The sequence below is a fragment of the Budorcas taxicolor genome, chromosome 23 (assembly GCF_023091745.1).
Source record: "Budorcas taxicolor isolate Tak-1 chromosome 23, Takin1.1, whole genome shotgun sequence".
NCBI lineage: Eukaryota > Metazoa > Chordata > Mammalia > Artiodactyla > Bovidae > Budorcas > Budorcas taxicolor.
In genome coordinates this window covers 13621585-13644546 of record NC_068932.1, presented here as the reverse complement: position 1 = coordinate 13644546, position 22962 = coordinate 13621585, and the positions used below count along the sequence as shown (strand labels likewise).

The 22962-nt window shown below is 41.2% G+C and overlaps 1 protein-coding gene across 1 annotated transcript in view; it reads left to right on the top strand.

Moving 5' to 3' along the window:
• CPEB3 (cytoplasmic polyadenylation element binding protein 3) overlaps nucleotides 1-22962 on the top strand; it is a 154657-nt gene that overhangs the window by 98712 nt on the left and 32983 nt on the right. Inside the window, exons 8-9 of the mRNA XM_052660908.1 lie at nucleotides 4832-4950; nucleotides 18671-18785. Of these exons, the coding sequence (XP_052516868.1) occupies nucleotides 4832-4950; nucleotides 18671-18785 (234 nt within the window). The remainder of the gene's footprint in view (nucleotides 1-4831; nucleotides 4951-18670; nucleotides 18786-22962) is intronic.

Below are 22962 nucleotides of genomic sequence, written 5' to 3'. Positions count from 1 at the left end.
CATTGGTCAGTTCAAGCTTGTCCCCAAATCCCTCACAGTCCTCCTCTTCCTCCCCAACCTCTCTGGCCCTGGTGGGAAAGCAAGCAGCTTCCTGCCACCCGTTGTGCCCATAACCCAGGGTGGGGATGGTGGCCATGCCAGGAGTTCCCACTGCTTCCTCAGAGCCCAGATTTCCACCCACAGACTGGCTCTGAGTTGAGGGCCTCCCATAGCTCATCACACTTCGTAGGTACTTGGGTAAAAAGGTCACCATTTCTGAAACTTGAATTTTATAATCCTATAATCTCTTGCCTGGCTCAGATGGCACGGGAAGATGGAGGGAGTTATAATTTTGAGGCCAAGTTTTTTTTTTTTTTCTTAACACCTTTCAAACCAAACTAATAGAAGAACCTACCATCATTGTGACAGTTTCAGAAGTTTGATTTTTAGGTATAAAAGGCTTTTATTTAAAGACTGTATTAAAATCACCAAATAGTACCACATTGGGTCATTCTGTCTCCTGTAAAACTGGCTAATGATATACGAAAGCAAATATTCAGTTACCTTATTGTTTGTTTACAGTAATATTCAAGCTGTCATTCAAAAACCTTTAAGATTTTCCTTTAGTATCTAGATTACTTCCCTTTATTCACCAAATGCTTACAAATGCGAAGAAGTGAGTGTATCTCATTCATTTGAACTCCGAGTTTTATAATGAGACCACATGCAGAACTCAGTTTAATTTTACATATCACAGGGAGTTCCTTGGTGGTCCAGTGGCTAGAACTCCCTGCTCCCAGTGTCGGGGGACTGGGCTCGATCCCTGATCAGGGAACTAGATCCCACAGGCCACAGCTAAGACCTGGAACAGCCAAAATAAATAAATATTTTAAACAGTTTACATAACACAAAAATAACTGAAAATGCAATAAAAGAAAAATTGACGCTTGCGCAATATCCTAGTTTTCAAAGCACCTTACATATGTCATCTACCGAGATGACTCTGTAAGATAATCAGGACAAATAACTAGTTTCTTCATTTTACAGATAAAAGAGACAAGATTCCTAAACTTTAGCATTCTGGTTCATGATTTCACCACTTAACTGGGTATTGGAACAGTCACCATCAAACAAGTCACTTAATCACTCTTCAGGTTTCTTTTTATCTTTCTTTCTCTCTGGTTGCTCTGGGTCTTCATTGCGGTGTGGGGGCTACTATTCATTAGGGTGCAGAGGCTTCTCATTGCAGTGGCCTCTCTTGCTGTGGAGCACAGTATATGGTGGCACTCAGGCTTCAGTAGTTACCTTTCGAGGGCTCTAGAGCACGTGCTTAGTCGTTGAGGCACAGGGGCTTAGCTGCTCAGCCGCATGTGGAATCGTCCCAGACCAAGGATCAAACCTGTGTCCTCTGCATTGGCAGGCAGATTCTTATCCACTGTACCACCAGAGAAGTCCCTCTTCAAGTTTCTTTAACTGTAAAACAGAATTTAAAGTAGTGCTTGCCTCACAGAGTGTTGTGAAGATGGAACAAGTTAATACACATAAGGCATTTAGAAACAGCACCCAGTGCATAGCAGATGCTCAGTAAATGTTAGCTTCTATTATTACTACACAGCTAGTAAGTGTGAGGACTAGGACCCCAATCCAGGCGTGCTGACTCCCTAATCCAGAGCTCTGTCTCCAGTACCATGTGGAATTTGCCTTTTAGTAAGTCATTGATTTAATTTCCATCTCATGTTGACCTTATTATTTTTGAAGGCATCTTTTTCTGCTTTGTTTGCTTTGACCTCGAATTTCTGAAGATCAAAGGGGAATGTGTTTGAAGTTTTCTTCCTTCCTGATTTTTTTTTAATCCTCTGACTTCTGTTGTCGTCTGGGTTTGGTTGACCTTGAGGTATCAGAAGGTGTTTTAGCAGGTGAACATCTCATGAAGTTGTTCTCATGGGTTTGTTGGGGTTTCTCTGAGTTTTACTTTGGTTGAAAGGCCTGGGGTAGGAGGCAGGGTTGGCTGCACTTGAGTTATACCCGTTCTCTGAGGTGCTAAAGGAATGTCTGAGAGTAGCGTTACTCAGAGTAGCAGCTGCAGGGAGTAGAGACCATTTGTCGTAAAAGAGCCATTCTGAAGAAATCGGTAAAGTATTATGGCATATTTTCTGGGAAGGGAAAAGAAGTAGATTTTTTTCTTGGTAATAACATTTATAGCAGGCTTTTACTTGTGATTCCCAGTTTTTACTCTGTCCACCACCAGTGTTGACATTTATGGCTATGAAATAGGCCTGAGTGAAAAACCTGTGCACTTTTGTGGTAGCTACTCAGCTGCTATGGGGCGATACCCTCCCATTCCTCTGATGCCCAAGTTGAACCCAGTGTGGGATGTGATGCAGAAGATTGTAGGAGGCAGGCAGCAATGTACAGGAAAGGTGCAGCCAGCTCCATGGCCCTGCAGAGGCAAGGAGCTAATTCAGCTAGCGCACTGAGCTGTCCATCCCTAGGCCTTTTTGATGGGCCTGCTGCATTTACTGTACACAGACAGGGTCCTCTCCAAAAACAGGATGTTCAGTATGCCCCTCAGGATCTTTATGGAAGATTTGCACCAAGATTTAACTTGGTGAGGCAGGAGATTTGAGAAGACGTGCCGAGACCTCTTTGTGATCTTTGCATTTTTTAACCCACTGACCTCTAATACTCTCCTTGACAAATTTAATTAATGTTCTCACATTAAATGAAAACACTGAACTTTTAATAGATTCCCTGGGGCTTGGTAATCATTTGATATTATTTCCAAAGGAGAGAGGGTATGAAGAAATGACGTATTATCCTTTCTGGTTTTTCAGTTAAGTTTTATTGTTCTTGCCTGGCCACCTGCTGAATTCTTTAGCCCATCCAGCCCAGAAGCGAAGCCCAGGAAACAACTCTGGGTCCTGCCACGCAGGCAGTCTCATTCTTGTGGCTCCATACCCGTTCCTGTGGGCTTGGTGCTTTCCCTTGTGTCCTGTCGTCAGCCTGATGTGGTGGCCACTCCTGGTGTGCTGCCTCATGGTTGATCTTTCTCCTGCTGAGTTTGCTTGGATGCTCTGTATAGTAGATGAGGAGTTGGAGGAGAAGATAAAGAGTACCCATTATTCACTGTCCACTGCCACTGCCATTACATGCTGCTCAGGACTCCAGAGAGCTTTGCTTCTAGGCCGTCGATGAGCTGCTTTGATGTGTGAGAAGCTTCTGAATGTGGTGGTTCTTATCCTCCTTCCCCACTTACATCTTTCTGGCCCTCAGAGTGCTAGTTCAGTTCAGTTCAGTCGCTCAGTCGTGGCCGACTCTTTGCGACCCCGTAAATCGCAGCATGCCAGGCCTCCCTGTCCATCACCAACTCCCAAAGTTCACCCAAACTCATGTGCGTCGAGTCCATGATGCCATCCAGCCATCTCATCCTCGGTCGTCCCCTTCTCCTCCTGCCCCCAATCCCTCCCAGCATCAGAGTCTTTTCCAATGAGTCAACTCTTCGCTTGAGGTGGCCAAAGTATTGGAGTGCCAGAGGAGGGCCTTATTTCTGATGATTTCCTTTGAGGTCACTAGCAGGACTGGGAGTAGAGGTGACAGCTGAGAGACTTAGCAAAGCTAGAAGGATTGTAGAGAGGTCAAACAGTTGAACTTAGGCTTAGACTAACTCATGGTGGACCTTTGCTTGGCTGCCAGTGTGGCAGCATGTGCCAGAGCTCGCCCCTCCAACACCTGTTGTCCTCATTGACGTATTTGCTGATTCTCTCAAGTCAGCTTCCTTGCTTGTCTGGGCTCCCACAGTACTTTTTATTTCCATTTATCTCCCTCAGCTTTGTAGCAAGTAGTTAATTGTTTTACAGTCTGTTTCTTCTACCATGTAAGTGTCTGGACAGCTGGAACTTTGTCTAGTTCCTCTCACTATTCCTCATAATCCATAGATTGTGTCATTTGTAACAGTTGCTCTGTAAATCTTACAAAATGGGACAGAGCTCAGCATGTCCATGGACATCCTGCAGCCCATGTCCATGTTTGCAGATCATGTACTCAGCTGTGAGGCAGGAGAATATCCTTGAAGAAACAGAGCATCACCATCAGACATGACATATAAAGACAACACTAGCCTATTGTTGAGCTTCTTTTTTCTTTTCTTGACAACTTTCGTTGAGATATAATTCTCAGTTCGCCCATTTAAAATGTACGGTTCAGTGGTTTCCAGTATGTTAACAGAGTTATGCAGTCACCAGCACGATCAATTTTAGCAGATTTTCATCATTCCCAGAAGAAACACATATCTATTCCCTCCACTCCCCCAGCCTTGTACAGTAGACCACTAATCTGTTTTTGTCTCTATAGATTTGCCTATACTGGGCATTCCATAAAATATATAGTATTTTGTGCTTGGCTCCTTTCAGTTAGCATAGTGTCTTCAGCACACATTCAGGTTGAAACACGTGTCAGTCCTGGAGCTGTATGGAAATTGGAGGCCAGGTGATGCTTGTTTCAAGAGCGGCTATGGCTCAGGCCAGCGGTGAGCCTCTTGTTGTTGTTGCCCAGTCACCAAGTTGTGTCCCACCCTCATTAAAGGTGACCAAGCCTATATAATGAAAACTCCATAGATGTGACCTGAACTTGCTTCCCTGAGTCATTTTAGAAATCAAAGTAAAATTTATGAGTATCTAACAGAGTGCCTGGCACATGAGGGTCTCAGGGCGTATTTCTTCCCTGTGTCCCACTTCAGGTTCTTAGATTTTAGTAAGAACTCACCAAAGTGAAACAATAGATGAGTTTTTAGTTGGTACTTTGAGTTTAATTTACTGATTCCTCCCCCCACCCTTTTGTTTTTGTCTTCCCCAAGGCTATGCCTTTCTGCTGTTCCAGGAGGAGAGCTCGGTACAAGCTTTGATAGACGCCTGCCTAGAGGAAGACGGGAAACTGTACCTGTGTGTGTCAAGCCCCACCATCAAGGATAAACCAGTAAGTCATGTGCTGCCAGCTGTTGCTTTTCCAGAGCATGTGTGGAATCAGAATAGCTGATCACCTTCCCCTTGTCATAAGAATGCTGGGAACTAGGATCCTCTTACCCAGGGTGACCTCGCTATGCGGTAGCGTGCTGGACTGTTGTTGACGGGGAGCTAATAACAAATTTCTCAGTTTTTGGTTTTATACCTTTGGGAATGAATGTAAACAAATTTGCCCTTGTCTTTCACTTTACAGTTCTTTTTAGCTAATTCCTATTCAGAAACTCTGAATTGAGATAAATAATGCCCTTAGTGGTTTTGGCAGCTGGTTTCTGTCATTATTTCAGATCAAGGGCAGGAATGATTTATTTATTTATTTATTTATTTATTTTAAATAAAAGATCATAATCTTCGATGTTTATGTGCCTTTGAATGCAAAGCTTTGTGCTGGGTGGTACCCACAGCTGGCTAAACAGAGCCTTCTGGGCCAGGAGCTTACACTCCAGAGTGGATAGCTTCAAGCAGAGACGGGGCGGGGAAAGATGGAGAACGTGGCTCCAAAGCTGTAAATAATGCGCACTGCTATGGAATTTGTGGTTGAGTCTGTGGTTTCTGAGCCAAAGAGTGTGAGTGAATAAGTCACTGGGTGAGAAAGGAACCTTTCTCCTGACAGAGGGGATATCAGTGGAAAAGAGGCAAGACTGTTCAGGGCAGAAGAAAAACCTTGACTAACGCAGCAGAAGTAAACTCCAGGAGGTGGGGAGGGATAGGGAGGTCTGGCGTGCCGCAGTCCATTGGGTCGCAAAGAGTTGGTCACGACTTGGTGACTAAACAAACACAACAATGATCCCTGAGGAGGTTGGGAGAGGGGTGAGACTTGTGTGTCAAGGCCTGATGCTCAGAGCGGGAAGTAGAGTAAAAACAGTAGTGTGGGCTAAGGGGCCAAGGCACGTATTTACCACGGGGCCTGCAGCATCCCCTGTAAGACTTAACCAGAGGTATGGGCTTGGTTAACAGCAAGGTTTACTCTCAGAAACATGTTTGGGGAAGGAGTTGTGCTCGGATGTAAAGCTCCCAGTTTGAGTCTTGATTCTAGCATTTAAATATCTGCTTGACTGCATAAGTCACCTAATCCTTGCTGCAACTTGGTTTCCTCACTGATAAAATGAGAAGACCAATAGTTCCTCTCGGGATGTTGGGGGGCTCAGATAAGAGGAAGAAGCATGTAGAAGCATTTGATGAGGTCGGGTACTTGCACAAACAGTGCTGCTAGTCCTACATGGTGTTAGAGGACTGGGGAGAGCGAGATCAGAGGTTACCTAATGAGCAGCATCTTTTGAAACAAATGGTGACTCTAGAACAGGGTTTATAATTGTTTGCAGAAGAATGATGCCAGGGCTGGCCGTCTCTAAGTGGGAGAACGCAGCATGTAAAGCAGAAGAGCGGGTTACTAAGGAAAGGGAACCCTGAGTCATGTCACAATGATTGATGCAGAAGAAGAGGCAAGGATTTTAGCAAGTTTGAAAGTACCTCTGTAATTTTCAGTTTCTGGGACCATTATCCAGTTTCTGTAACAGCAATAAACAACATTAGATAGGGTAGCTCTTCAGGTAGCTATACAGAAAAACAGTAGAAAAAGAGTTGGGAAAAAGAGTAGGGGGCCTTTGTTAACTTTGGTCTTAATTTAAACAGCATGGAGAGGCTGTGTTGAGGGAGACATGGAGACTGACTGGAATGGGAGTGTGTTTCTTCTGAGATAACAATAAGAAAGCTGCAGTAACTTGTAAACCTCTTTGGAACAATAGGAAATTAGACAGACTGAGCCCAATTTGGCAGGGTCGGATGTCAGGGGAAAATGGTCACCCTTCTGAGAGTCTGCCACCGACACATCAGTGGAAGAGGTGTGGGGGTGAGCCGGGCAGTGTTAAGGTGGGGTTGATTGTACACTGTAGAAGGGGATTTGAGATATGTTTGTATCTGTCAAATGACAGAGCCATAGAGGTACATATTGAGAGTTATAGGAGATGAAGAAGCTGTTGAATTGAGGGGAGGAGCCTGGAGATGAGCGGATGGAGCTTGTGTACCTTAGCAGGGCCGTGTCCCTGGCTGTGTGGGAGGAGGTGGACCGTGTGCTTGGCCAGGGAAAGCTCACACCAGGACTGGACGTCCCTGTGAGAGGGGATGAGCAGGGGTGGTATGGAAGCAGCACCATTACTGTTGAATATTTTCATGCCAAACATGCATATTACCCTTGGTATGAAGGACTTTTGAAATTAAATAGTGTAATTATCTGTTTTGGAAATGTTTATAGGGAAACTAACTTCCATTATTTGTGTCTCTACAAATTTCTGCCTTATTGCAGTTTCCATTTTCTGAGCTCAAATGAAGCAGTTTTATTGGAGCTTGGTGAGTTCTGAACGGTGGCCGCTGATCACGTATTTCTTTGACCCAGGCATACTCAGAATTTCCAGCATAAGCAGTTTAAATGAAACTTAGCATGGGAAACATGAAAGTCCCCAAATGCCTATAATTCTAATGAACTGGATCCCATTTTGGGTTCCGGCTCTTTGGCTCCAGTTTTGAAACCTTCTCTTTCTTGGCGTTAGTTCCGCATCTTCCACTCCCAGCCTTATTTGGCTACACTTCCCCCCATTTCCTGCCCCCTCCCCCTGCCCAGATTTCAGTAGGTTCCACCTCATCTAGGATGCTCCCACAGAAAGTGAGAGCTGGGTTGAACCTTTGGGAGTAAATGAGGACCTGGGCAATAGCTCGAGGTAAGGTCAGCTTCTAGAGATTGCTCACCAGACCAGAGCTGTGACTCTCTCCTGCTTTTCCTACTTTTTAGCTTGGTCGCCTTTCAGTTCTTAGTGCCCTCATTCTGTTGTTTAATTCTCTCCAGCCTCCCTGAATTTCTCCTTGGAAATATACACCATGTTCCAGAGTGACCTCACAGATTTTCTATCCTTTGCCCTCTCCCTTCTCCGCAAATCAGCCTCCCGCTTCCTTTGTGTGGATTAGTTAATCAAATGGTTTTCCTAATACAGTGCCTGATAAAAAGCTTTCCCCTTACTTACCCTTTCTAAGATTGAGTTTGTTTTTTAACTCAAATGAATCTATAATTAGTGGATTTCAGGTAGTTCTACTTCTGGTCAGTGATTACCTTTCATTAAATGACTCCACTCAGGCTACTCTATGTATAGGTCTGATCCTGAAAGATGGCAAAAGAAACTGTATTTATGGCCTGATAATTGACTGGTCAGTGTTGTTTTTTTTTTTAATATAGTTTTTTTGGAGTATAGTTGATTTACAATGTTATATTAGTATCAGGAGTATAGCAAAGTGAATCAGTTATCCGTATACATATATTCACTCTTCTCAGATTCTTTTCCCATGTAGTCCATTACAGAGTATTGAGCAGAGGACCCCTCAGTCTTAAAGAATGTAAGACAAGTTGGCAAGAGCAGGAGTAATTGCACAGTCTCTAGATTTGTGTTTGTTCTTCCCTCTTCTGGCAAGAGCAGTTCCATAGCTCACATGTCCCAGGCATCCCAGAGGACAGCTGCGTCCTTGTCCGTGCTTCCGGTGAAGCAGGCAGACAGTGCGACAGTGGTCCCTCTTGTTCAGGGGACTCTACCTTTTGAATGTATAAATAGGCTGAACCTGAAGGTTCAAGACGGCCGGCTGATAGAAGAGGAAGCCTAGGAGGGTCTAACAGATGGAGGGGCTGAAAACAGTAACCCTGGAAAGGAGGTGAGGAAGAAGACGTCATGGTTCTTAACTTCTAGAACACTTTGGCCAGAGATATGGGATAGCAAACACCAAAGGAGCGTCAGAGAAGTTTCTTAATTCTTCCTCCTTAAAATTTATAGCACAATCACAATTTACAAATATCCTAAAACATGATGGATTGACATTGCTGTATATTTTTAAAACTGTCTTACCAAACTGATATGTGCTTATGTAACGTCAGTTCTTCAAGTTATTGTTCAGGCCATCCACTTAAAACTAGAAAGACAAAAATTGAAAAACAAATGGTGGAGAAAAAAAGGAAACTGGAAATAGAAGCTGGTTTATTTCTTTAATTTTTAATTCTACCTACCTAATCTATCATTCCAGTATCTCCTACCCCCATTTATATATCAGAGCAATCTCTAGAATTTTTTAGTCACTTTTTTAAGTTACAAAAGCAACCGGGATTATTTTGCCTAGGATTTAAGACTTTTCTAGTCTGACTCCAAATTTTTTTCCAACCTTAACTTTTTCTGCTTTCCTCCTGAACCCTATATTCCAATCAACTAAAATATTTCTGCCCCCATTTCAATTTCTAATTCCTACCCTTATTTTCAGACTCCTCTCAAATGTCATCTCTTTTATGAAGCCTTCTCTGATCACTGCACCATCCTATAGTGAATCATACCTTCTATTATAGCTATCTCCAGCCCACATATAACTTAAAAAAATGCTGTGCCCTCCTTTTTCCCTTCAAACCATATTTGAGTGCCTTCTAGGGGCAAGGCCTTAGTATTGGTTACTGTGAATCAGAATACTTTGAATCAGACATAAGAAGTGTTCAAAAGCTTAATAGTATAATGAGTAGATTTTAAAAAAGTGTGTAAATACACAAATTTATAGAGCCTGGTGCATAAAAGGTTCTCAAATATTTGTCAAATTAAGAAAAATAATGACTACGATGAAGATAAAATATAGATTAAGTATTTTGAATAATTCATATGTACCATGAATGATGAAAGAAAGCTTCTTGGATGAAGTGTCACTTAGATGGGGCTTTGAAGGATGAAGGGAGTTTGGAGATTGACCAGAAGTGTGGAGATGTCGGGGAATAGACATTTTGGAGAAACATAACAGTACGAACACAGAAATGAGAAATTGTGTGGTATGAATGCAGAACACTTCAGATGGAACACCAATGTATGAAGGGAACAGAGGGAAATTAAATTGGGAAAAACAGGTAAGGGTTTATAGGGCAATCTTGATTGATGGCCTCAGTCCTTGGGTTTTGGTATATTTGCTCAAACTCTTTCATTCCCCACCTACTACTTCCTAAGACAATAACAATAATTTTACCATGACTCAATCCAATCTGGTTTTGTGTACTATCTCAAACTTGGAAATCTTTAGCACTCTGATCTTCTTGATTTATTTATTTGTTCCTTGGGTCCTCAGGGTAAATTCCTGATTTGGGCACCTCCCATTAAAAGAATTTCTCCAAAGAAAGAATTCCTCCTCTAAACTGAGAGAAGTACCTCCTATTCATAATTTTTTTTTTTTTTCCCGTCCCTGAATCTCTGAATTTGCAAAGGGGTCCAGAGTTTCGTAGTGATTACGTCTTTGGAAGTTGTTCCTTTCTAGAAAAGCCTAAAAGATGCTGCAGGTCCAGTGTACAAGATGGTAACCAGGGGATGAAATAGCCAACCCCATCCCCTAAAGGACTATATTCAGTGTTTTCCAAAGTGTGTTCTGAAGAACACTTGTCTGATCACACACTGGTCTCTTGAGAGGATCACTGACAGAAGAAGGTTTGCTCTTAATAATAACAGGTGTTGCTTACTGGGCACTTTTGTAGATTTTATATCCACTTTCTCCTTTAATTAAAGATTCCGTAGCCAAGAACATTTGGGAAACATTGATATATTAAAGTTCTGAGGAGTTTTGCAATAAATAAATGTGTGTAAGATTGTTTAACCCACATATTATATACCTCTCTGGGGATTATACTTGTGAAGATCTGGTGGAATTAGTATTCCGTGAAGCTCGCTCAAAGAATAGGCTTCATCCCAGGAAAAACTTAGGTAACTTGAGCTTTTATGTGTACATTGCTCTCAAGAGTTTTAGTGAACAGCATGCCAGGGACAACATCCTTGCCCTAGCACCATGGAGCTGAAAATACACAGTTAAGTAGACATTGGACAAAATCGTCTGGCTGCAGAGTACGAGTGCCTGAGGCTATGAACCTAGAAGTTAAAATAGCTGACTATAGTGCCAGTTTCATTGTTAAATCATTTTCGAGCTTTTCTAACTGCTAGTTTTGTTAGTAGGTTTAAGAAGAGTCTATGGGTCATTTCTTAATGCACTGAGAACAGGCCATATGAGATTGGAAAGGAGAGAGAGTAATCGCTCACAAATAAAAATGTATTTTGACTTTTGAAGGCAACTTGTGAACCAGAGCTGGTGGCCAGTGGCCTGGAGGACAGGGAGCCTTGCAGGCACACGACATCATTGCAGTGGAAAGAGAGACTCGGGGTCAGAGAAACCTGTTTCAGTCCTGAGTTGGTTTCACACTGACAAGTTTCTTTGTCTTTAAAGTAGGGATAATTTTATAGCATACCAGTTATGGTGAGTGTAAAATGGCTAGCACAGTGGGGCAGTGTTGGCGCTCAAAAGTGCTAGTTTCTTCTTTCTTTCAAAAGGAAATCATCTATTGTGCTTATACTTTCTAAGTGATGTGGGAACATCAGAAGTGGTGACAAGCACTAGGCAGTTCTGATCACTGAGTGGGTCCCCTGGTGGCATCAGGAATTTTCACAAATTAGGCTCAAGCCCTGGGGCACCCACTGGTGCGCAGACATACTATAATTCCGTGTCCCTGGAAGGTAGCTTTTGGTGGAGTGAGGAGAGTGATCAGGCAGCTATAGAGGGGCAGCTGCCGCACAGGTTCTTACAGCATCACCGTCTGCCCCTCAGGAAAACATTCATTAACTCACCATTATACTGAAGAGCTCAGAGCACTCACTAAGGCTTGGCTACTGTGCTGAGCAGTCAGGACCCACACAGAGAAGTGGTCTCAGCCTTACAGGCCCCTGGAGTCCAATGGAGAGAAGTAGCCGTGTAACAGGAAGTGGAGTAAGGAGTCAAGGTGCTATGATGGAAGCATTACAGACAGTAGTTGGGCAGGGGAGCCAAACAGCAAAGTGATCAGGTACCCCTGGGGGCTTCCCTGGGGGCTCAGCTGGTAAAGAATCTGCCTGCAATGCAGGAGACCCGGGTTCAATCCCTGCGTTGGGAAGATCTCCTGGAGAAGGGCATGGCAACCCAGTCCAGTATTCTTGCCTGGAGAACTCCATGGACAGAGGAGCCTGGAGAGCTCTACTCCATGGGGTCTCAAAGAGTCGGACACAACTGAGTGACTAACACACATGTAGGTGTCCCTGAGGGAGTCTGGAAAACCTTTAGCGGGAAGGTGTTTCCTTGAATCTTATGAATGTTCAGTCTAGATATTAATCATATCATCTAATTGATAATGGCTTTATTATAGCAAGTGTAGAGCAAGAAGGTGTACATGACCATTTCCGGGGCACAGTCTATGCATGCTCTGTTTTTGCACTGGGTGCCCTTATGAAACAGTGTACAGAGCGCAGTTCAGCAGTAACTGAAGGTCCCAGTGGAGCCTGTGGTTTCTATGCATCAGGCTGTGCAGCTTGGCAAAGATGGCAGCAGTTTCTGTCTTGTACCTGCACTATTTCCTGATATTGCTGGTGGGCCTTGGAGCATCCTAGGAGGGTGTAAGAGAATTTCCTGGGATTATTTGTGGGTCGCTGTCTAGGAAAAATCCTGGCTATTTTACTGAGGTTCTCCAGGACCAGGAACCTATTGATATCTGAGGAATAATCTTCCTTTGCTTTGAGTCCCAGTGGAGTTCTGCCTGGTGGCCCCAGACCTGCCCAGAGTACGGGAGTCATATCAAGGCCGATGACTCTGAGCAGCTATTAAGTCCTTTCTGGCCACTTCACTGTAGAAGATACAGGGAGGGCGTTTCCTTTTCTTCTCCATTGGGTGGAGGATGGTATTTGAGAATAATAGGTAGCACCCACACTCCTCAAAGGTGGCTGAGCTGTTTGTTAGGGCATTATGTGGTGAGAATTAGGTTGAGATGAGATACCAAATACGAAAATACTTTGAAGAGTCTTAACCACAATTATTGCCGTTATGACTCTTAGTTTTATAGTGGTCATAATAATAAATCGACCCCTTGCACCGTGGATGAGATAAAGATGCCTCACAAACCACAGACTAGCTTATCTGCGATACTGTGGGGCACTCCAGTCATTCTGTGAGGTCTGAGATGCTTAAAATAGAACTGCTGACAGCTGGGGTGGGTTCGGGTTCATTACCACTACAGCTGAGCTGTTGCAGCTGTATGTCCACAGACCTAGGTTTAGCTGACTCATCCTGGCTGTCAGAAGAGCTGGGATGCTGCTTACTGGGGAGAGCAGTCCTGATGGTTCTGCGCTGTTGTTTCTCTGATTCATGTCAATTAAAAGGATTGTAGGATTAGGGAGAGAAAAATGGAGACATTTTCCTGAAGAGCTTGAGTAGGAGTTTGAAGGGTATTGAAAAGAGGAAAAAGGAAATGGGGCCGGGTTGGGGGGATGCTGAACTATAAGCTCTATGGGTAATTTGTGGGAAAGAGAACAAATGGCCTGCAAGAAGGGTTTGGTCAGGTAATTTCCTAAACTGACCACCAGATTGCACTGTTGACTCTGAACAGTTTGGTTGCACTTTGGAGCTACCTTGAGCCCAGCAAATGAAAAGGAAGGCACCACACAGTAGAACCGTTCAAGTGGTAGGTATTAAGGAGAGGACCAGAGCAGGTATAGGATGAGAGGTGCAAAGTGAGCTCAAGATAACATTATTTATTAGTAGTGTGTGCTTAGTCACACAGTTGTGTCTGACTTTTTGCAACCCCCATGGACTATAGCTCACCAAGGTCATGTCTAAATTCTAAATAGGGGTTTGAACTGAGAATTCCAGAGCTATAGGGAGACTTGGTCATATTCAGAAACTTGAAGCCCTAAGACTTGTGTTTAAAACTGTTCTTGCTAAAACTGTTCTTATCCTACTATTAAAGATAAAATAAAAATGCATTTTTTATTTAACTTAGAGGCTTTTGCAAATTTTCAATGACATTTGCTTTTTAGGAAATAATGCTATAGCATCCTATCAAAATAAATGACCTGTATTATATTTCTTAAGTTTTTCCCCCTCGAACTTAGCCTAATCTTATCCCTATTAATGACTCTGTTTTAAATAAAATGAAATTTAAGTTATTAGGCTGGTATAAACATAATTGTGCTTGCGGACTGTGAATTTTAAATCATTATAACTAGGTTTAAGCACATCTTTATTAATCAAAAGAGGAACCATTACAGTCAACACATTTTTGCCAATGAGAAATAAATTTGCTTATTCCTATAGAATAAAAATCCATGCTTCGGAATTCAGTGAACTCTTGGAAAGTATTTTCTGCCTCCTGCTGGTTGTAGAGGCGTTTTCCCTGCAAAAAGTTGCCAAGTTGTTTGAAGAAGTGGTTGTTGATTGGGAAGAGGTCAGGTGAATATAGTGGATGAGGCAAAACTTTGTAGCCCAATTTGTTCAACTTCTGAAGTGTTGGCTGTGTGACGTGCATTCAGGCATTGTTGTGGAAAGGAATTGGGCCCTCTCTATTGACCAGTGCTGGCTGCAGGCATTGCAGTTTTCAGTCCGTCTCGTCAACTGCTGAGCGTACTTTTCAGATGCAATGGTTTTGTCAGGGTTCAGAGAGCTGTAGTGGATCAGACTGGCAGGAGACCATCAGTGACCATGACCTTTTTTTGGTGCAAGTTTGGCTTTGGGAAGCGCTTTGGAGCTTCTTCTCGGTCCAACCACTGAACTGGTCATCACCACCTGCCATATAAAATCCACTTTTCATCACACATTACAATTCAATCGAGAGATGGTTCATTGTTGTTGCATAGAATAGAAGGAGACGACACTTCAAAAATGCCAATTTTTTTGATTTCTGGTCAGCTCATGAGGTACCCACTAATAGAGCCTTTTCACTTTTCTAATTTGCTTCAAATACTGAATGACCATAGAAAGGTCAACGTTAAGTTCTTCGGCAACTTCTTGTGTAATTGTAAGAGGATCAGGTTTGATGATTGCTCTCAATTGGTCATTGTTAACTTCCGATGGCCAGCCACTACGCTCCTCATCTTCAAGGCTCTCATCTCCTTTGCAAGATTTCTTGAATCACCACTACACTGTATGTTCGTTAGCAGTTCCTGAGACAAATGCATTGTTCATTTTGCAAGTTGTCTCCACTGCTTTATGACCCATTTTGAACTCAGTACTAACTGTTGCTGTTACATGTTAATATTAAGTTGTTTTAGATTTCTTGAAAGCTGTTGAAGTCATTTTATGGTATAAATTTGTGTATTTATGCTATCAATCTTTATGTTTGGTTTTTGCCTTTATCCTTAAAAAGCTTTTGCCTTTGGAGATAAGCAGTTATACAAAGCCAATTATTAAATCAGAAGATAAAAATTTAGAAGACTAATAATTCAGCTAGGAGGTTTATGATCCTCACCAGAACTTCCATCGGAATACATGCTTAAAAAAGGAACTGAAACTAAGGGAAAACCATTTTTGTATTAATATTTTCTCTCATAAGTGCTTATGGAACAAAACAGTCCTTTGTGAACTGTGTGGTAACTAAACCTTTCTAATCAGAGATCACAGGCTGGAGCCCACAGAAATGATCTGGCCTGCAGTTAATTTTGTCTAGCCTGTACAAGTGTCTTTCACATTTGAATGAGTTCCCAACATTCAGAAATCTTGGAGTTTCACATAAAAATCTGAATTTCTAGCTATTTTTGAGAAATGGAAAAGTCTGACAATACATTCACAAATGATAAATACTAGCTGAGAGGAGTGTCTGCTTCCTTTAAAAGGAGTGGTTTAACACTGCTATATTTAAAATAGATAACCAACAAGGGCCTACTCTATAGCACAGGGAACTCAGCTCAATATTCTATAACAACCTAAATGGGAAGAGAATTTGCAAAAGAATAGATACATGCATATATGTATAACTGAATCACTTTGCTGTACACCTGAAACTAATACAACATTGTTCATCAACTATAATATAAAACGAAATAAAAGGAGTGGTTTACTCCATAGTGTCACTGCCTGCCTACTAACTATTGTCCTGGTAACCTGACATGTTTATGCTACCTGTCCTGCCCTACAGACGTTCTGTGTTGTATAACCCTTGCTGTAAGGTTGTGGCATGGCCAAAGGGCTTGTGGGTGCTGCCTGCCAGATAGCCTCTTCCTGGAGTCACCTTTGCAACCAAATGTGATCAGGTTTCTTCAGGAAGTGGTACTGGAACCATGTCAGTTTCATTTAAAGTAATCTTCACCATTCTGGTGACAGCCTTATCTTTTCCTTAGGTTGTTAAGGCTTTTACTGCCCAGCATATATAGTCTGTTTGACAACACAGTAGAAGAATTGTTATACGAAGACATACACACACACACACACACACAGAATAATCACTGTGGATATAAAAGTTGTTTTGCCAGGGGAAATTTGTGTTGAATTAAGATAGAGGTCTAATTTCAACATTTCTCAAAAACAATTACTAAAGAAATAAAGATAATAAAAAGTTCTTTTATTTATATTGTATTCCTTTCTACAAAATATTTGAGTCAGCTTACAAAGTATTCGACTAAAAGAGTAGAGAAACCTGTGTGTGTGTGTGTGTGTGTGTGTGTGTGTGTGTGTGTGTGTGTGTCTTGGGACCAGAGAATTTATTCAAAGAGTAAGTCAGAAAGAACATGAATATTAGACCCTGAGGTCTGAGAATAAACCTTAGAAGATGGAGAACATTCCTGAGTAAGAATGGTCTTATATTTCAGAAAGAAACTAAAGTGTAAATGAAACTTCTCAGTGCAAACAGTACCACAATATTTCTTGCTTAGCATTTAGAGTGTGCTGATGTTGGCCTGTGTTGACATTTCTCTGAATTTGCAGTGGCGTGAGCTTTGAGGAGCTGTTTTGTGATGGCAGCTGGGAAATGTGGGTTTTGTGAATACGGTTAATCATTACTGTCTCCCTAGTCTTCTTCCTGTATTTTTCCCAAGAATAGGGTAAGGGAATGGGTTGTGTGTGATGTAATGAAGGGGTGGGGAGGGTGTTAGAGGGAAGAAGAGGCAGCAGTGAAGCCTCTCAGCAGGCGGATTTGAGATCTTCTGCAGAATTCTTTGAAGCAACAGCAACCTCCAGCTATTGTATGAGGCTTCATTTTCTGTACTTCTGATTAAATGAAACCAGCACACTATGGATATTATACACGAATTGTTTTTATTTGTGAGCCATATGATTGAACTCAGTTATCATAAAATAAATAGAATTACCAGATCCTGAAGCTACCTTAACTACTTTATTAGGGGTGAGACTAGAAGAAAAAAGGGCTCCGTACAGAAAAAGATTTGCCCTGTCTTTTATATGTTGACGTTAGAGTCCTTTCTCTTGGTGTCAGGAGATTGTGTTTTTAATTAAACATTAATAATGAGCCCTCATGAAGGCATTTGAAAGTGATGTTTTATTGTATTGGTGAATCTGTGGTAAATATCAAGAGACTGATAATTTCAAACAGACCAAATTTTACAAGGAAAGAACTAGATTTTCTTTTCCCCCCATGTGAAGATTTTATGGCTTCCAGTAACTGGTGAAGGCAGTTGTGTCATAAAAGCTCCAAAAGTTGTGTGGGGGGTAAATTTTGTAACAGTCATAATTTGTAGCCTGTTTCTAATGAGCAGTGCCAGTCTTGGAGTTGATTCAAGGTGTTTTGAAAGTGTCATTGACAGATTTATCTTTCAAATAGAAGAACTACTGGATATAAGGCAAGCCACATAAAAAATTGTCATATACGTATTTCCTTGCATTAAGTGTTGATGGTTGAGCAATGGGAAAAGTGAAAAATTTTGTTGATACTAAGGAAGTTAAAATTCAGCTGTTTTGTTTCCTATCCTAATCAATGAGGCGAAAGGAGAGGCATGTTCCTTAAAAACCAGTGCTTGTTTCTTCGCTTTTACAACTGGCCTGCTTGAGCATGTGGCCAGCTGAGCGTGTGGCCAGGTGGTTTTCAGGCCGTGCTGAAACTGGCCTTTCTGTATGAGAGGGTTTGTTGGTGGTTGTTTTGTTTTAAGCTATTCTTAAGATAGTTCAGGTATGAATTGAAAGGAGTATGTTTTAAGGTTACGATTCTGGTGAAATATTTTATACGATAAGGATAGCATAGTGTAACTTATGGGCAGGGAGTCAGAGTCCCAGTGAAGAGATATTACCAAATAGAAAGAAATATGTCATAGAGATTTCTTTTCCTACTCTTCAAAATTTTACTTGAATTTCTAGACTTAGCTTTATTTTACTGGACTTATTTAGGAAAATCAGATCAGCCAAAAGTAGATAACTCTGTGACCTTCAGTATTTGATATTGCTGGTAATTGTGTGCTAACTTGATAAGTGTTAAACTGTGTTAAATCATATTGCTGAAAGATAAATGTTTTCATTTTAGGTGGTGATAATTTAAAAGCCAGACATATAGATAATTTTTAGAAAATATTCTAAAAGTTCCTGTTCCCTCCTTAGGTGAGCTCTTAAAAAGCTAAGTGCTATAATGTGACAGGTTATGAACAGTTTAACGTGTTAAAATGGATCTTATTCAAAACCCAGACTCTTACCTATAAAAGACTACCCTTTTTTTAAAACCACAGGTGGTTTCTGAAGGTTTCACAGCATATGTCTAGAGATTACATTAACTAATAACTGGATTTTGTTTGGGTTGTGTATGTTGTACAATGCACAAATCAGTGGGTTTATCTTTAGTCACCTTATTCTCATTTGGGGTTAATGGAAATGAAGTAAGGACCAAGTAAACGACTTTTTTTCAGGTGCAAATTCGACCATGGAACCTAAGTGACAGTGACTTTGTAATGGATGGTTCACAGCCTTTGGACCCCAGAAAAACTATCTTTGTTGGGGGAGTTCCACGACCCCTTCGAGCTGGTGAGTGGAAATAGTAACACCACAACAACAAAACCAACAACAACAACAATCCCCAATGTGTTTAGTCTTCGGTGTTTTCTACACTTCTGGTCAGCTATACACAGTCTCCAAAAAGAAGGCCATCATATCAGTTCCACTGAGCTGACCCTTAAATGTTTTCTGCCAAGATGTTGTATTTTCTTATGCTGCAAGAGTGAATTTCATTAAACTGTTATTTCAGAGGGTTGGATTCTAATTAGTGATTCCCTGTTCAACCAATTATTTAAAAAATAATAACAATGCATTTGGCAGTATGCATTGTTAGCCAGTTAGTATTGTTATGTAGAACAGAAAAAGAACCCCATCAGAAGTCTGTTCAGGGCAGCTGTGTGCACTCAGCGACAGACTACACCACTGCTAGAAACTGTGTCACTGAAAACCAGCCTGAACTCTTCCCAAGCAAAACAGATTCCTGTTTTTTTCTTACGTACTTTGAAAAGTGAGTTATGTATTTGAGCATCTTTCATTTGACTTCATGAAAGCGCCCCTGTTTTTTGTTTTTTAAGTTCCTTTCCAATGATTAAATAATTGTGCCTGCTGGAATTGGGCAGTATCCTAATTGACTGGGGCACCAAAGACAAATCTAATTGCTTATTAGATCAGTATGATTGCCTGTGGAATATAGTAAAATTATTTGTAAGAACAGTTTGTAAAGTGCTTTAAAATAGCTGAGTTTATTTTTTTAAACTAAGATGAAAAAATAAGCTAACCATTGCCACTGTAGTAGCAAAGGGCAGTGTTATCTCATGTTAGTATAAACAAGTAGGCTTAAGTGTTCTACTTAAAAAGTAAAAGAAAAAGCAGAGATCATTAAATCAAGCTGTGAAACAGCTCTGTGACTTTCGTGACTTCTTAATTCTGAAGGTTCCTCAACTTTTCTAATGCATTTATTCAAATCTCAACTCTAAGCTACTGCTAAAAGTTTAGGTCTTTATAAAGATGTAGTCATAATTCCATTTTGAAAGACCTTAAAACAAATTAATTATGACTGGAGTTCATAATTTTATGGTATTTCAGAAAGTCAGGTGTCTTGGGTCTTTTTCTCATCCTAGTGGCAAACTTGCCCAAAGAAAGAAAGCAGAGCAGCAGAGATGCTTCCCCCTTTATATGCCATCAGAGAGTAAAGTCTAAGCAGGGCCAACTCAAACGTGAACAGCATTATGAGATGAGGGCCAATGCAACCCTTTGTTTCTAAAGAGCTTGTGCTTTAAAAAAAAAAAAAAAAGTGTGAGCAGGGGCGCTGTGTAATATTCCCGGCTTTTTCTAACTGGTGATATGTTTAGGAGTGGAGAGAGAGAAAAATCCCCTTTCATAGTCTTTAAACTGCAAATATATTCTAAAAAAAAAAAAAAAAAAAGGCATTCCTTGCTAGTACTCTCTGTTCTTTTTTGCAACTAAAGACAAACACAAAGTAGTTTTAATATCTTAGCCCTTTCCCTTTTTTCTTAGATGGGAATCTGAAAAAAAGTTTTCTGAAAGAAAAGTTCCTGCAGTTGTAAAAATAACAAAACTGACTTTAATCTCATGTCTGTTTTAAGTCACAGACACAATAGTTGATAACTAAATTGCCTTTTTAAACATTATTCATCCTTTATTCTTTCTGTTTGAATTATTTGAAAGGATAGATATGGACCTCTCTCTGTGATCATCTGTTTTTCACTGTTCTGTGATCACACTGACAGCATAAGACAGGAAACCCAAGATGCTGAACTGTATTCTTTCTTTAACATTCTATGTCTGTAAGATGATAGATGTTCTAGGGTTAAACAGGAATTATATTTAGTTATCTAGTCAGAAATTGGACTTTGTGTTCCCTGCCTAGATAATGCATGTTTTGTAAATTTCAAAGTTCATTTTTTTTAAGTAAACTAATTTGTTTTGGTTTAAAATTTTGTTTTTGCCATTGTTGGATATTAGTCTGCAGTCACTTAGTCTAATGAAAGTTCCCCCATGCCAGCACCTCCTATAAATGTAGCTAGTTTTTAAAAGGCTAAACAATCTACATTAGCGTCCTGGAATTTTACTCTATCCAAGACTTCCAGATTGGAGGCCAAGTAGTCTGGATAAAAGGAGTTAACATCTTTAGCTTTTATCCCTGTGCATAGAATTGAATTTCTTTGGAACACACTGAGCTTTGTGGACCGGTGTGTGTTTTGGAATAGAAGACTGTTTTTAAAAGAATTCAGTTTGACTTTGCTAGACAATCTTAAATTGACTGCAGTGCAGTTCACTTGAACAGTAAACATGTATTGAGCATGCAGGGTGTCACTGGCACCGAGAAAGTACACGTCATGCCACACTGAATGGACATCCCACTCTTGCTGAACAGGTCATCACCTATAAAGTCAAAGATTTCAGAAATGTACTAATAGAGTACTAACCCAATTAATTGAATACTAAATTATTTTCCGTAACATAATGTTCTCAATTTTTGGTTTTTAAATATTTCAGGGCATTTTTTTCCCCAGGAGTATTGTGGTTTGAATTCTGGAAAGTCTTAGAACTATTTTAGGCACTATATAGAAGAGGATCCTAAACTAGGTATTAGTGCTGGTACTCAACAAGTGAGATTTTGTGTGTCCAGATTGATTTTCACCTTATCGTGGGCCAGAAATGGTCCTTTAGCATGTTACAGTGAATAAAATGTTATCACTCAAGGATTATCCTTTCGGATCTCACAGGGCTTTTTGTCTTTGATATTTTCCCATTGTAAGACAGGGACCATTGTCACTAATAAATGATACTATAGTCCTATCCCACTACATAGAAATGGACAAACACTTCTGAAGATACAAGGCAACCTGTTTTAACTGGATTGTCTTGACTGAGTTCTGGTTGTTCCTTCTGATCTTTTGACAAGCGTGACTTTTAAAAATTCAGTTTGGAAAAAAAATCAGGGGCGTAGAAAAATTAGCCTGAAAGTGGGAAAATATTGGTGGAAAATCTCGATGAGTTTACCCACAGATAGATTGCCTGATTGTTGCCTTTTCTAGGAAGCAATTTCTACTGTCTCTGTCTCTCCCTTCCATCACTCCTGTCAGCGTCAGTGGCAGGCCAAGGATGGTCTGCCTGACGTCTCCTGCTGATTCTAGATCTCGCTTTCCTTCCATTTCCCAGCTCTCTCCACCCCCACCCTAGGAAAGGCTGTGGGTAGACTCGCCATGCCACCGTGTGGCTGAAGTGTACATATTCTTCAGAGAGTCAGTGCGAGGAAAGAGGTGGTCCATCTCTCTTGTCTCTCTCTCCTCCTGCTGCCACCTGGACGTGCAAGAGCATATTGCCACTCTTCATTCAGATGTTGTAAGCAACATGTCTTCCTAAATCTTAGTGCAGAAATCTCCCTGTTGCATATCCCTGTGGCATGAGAACCTTTCCTGACGGCATGTCTTTGCTCTGATAGCAAGTAAGTGCCAGGCTTGGGAGTTTTGAGGAGAGACCACCAGGAAAGAGTGGGAAAGGAAGGATCTGGTCGCTGTCCTCTCCCCTGGTTTGTAACCATAAATACCTTCTGACTCGAGCTTCTGGGCCTAGACATCTCATTTGGGGGCTGCCTCAGTAATCCAGCTTTGGGAGCCATGCATTTCCAGCTTTGATCAGGCTTGAAAAACCCTCAGTCTTCCTTTCTAGTCAGAGGCATCTGTTAGCTGTTCCTCCACTTTATGACTTCCTTCTGACAGTTTATGACCAGGTCCTGCAGAAAAGATCAGTCTTGAGTTCCTGGAGCCTGCCAGTTGTCTGTCATCTTTGGATCTCTCACCTTCGTCACTGTTGTTCTGATGAGTCTCTCCTGTCTTTTTCTCACTATATTCTGCTATGGATCCTGCTATTTTCTTCTCATTCTGCCCTCCCTCCCCCTACCCCAACTGTTGTGAGGATGGCTTTTCTATGGAAATTCTAGAGGAAAACAGTTTTTTGAGGTAAATATTCACTAATGTATGGCATACATCTAGAGAACATGATGAATTTTTCTAAGAGCATTTATTCCACACATTCTGTGCAAACATTCTGGTAGGCCACACATATTAGGAATCATATTAGGAATGATTTGTGATTTAGGAAAGAGGAGTATTATAACCGTATCCTTTTTGTTGAGTGAAGTGGTGGCAGACACAAATCATCTTATGTCAAATTGGTCAGC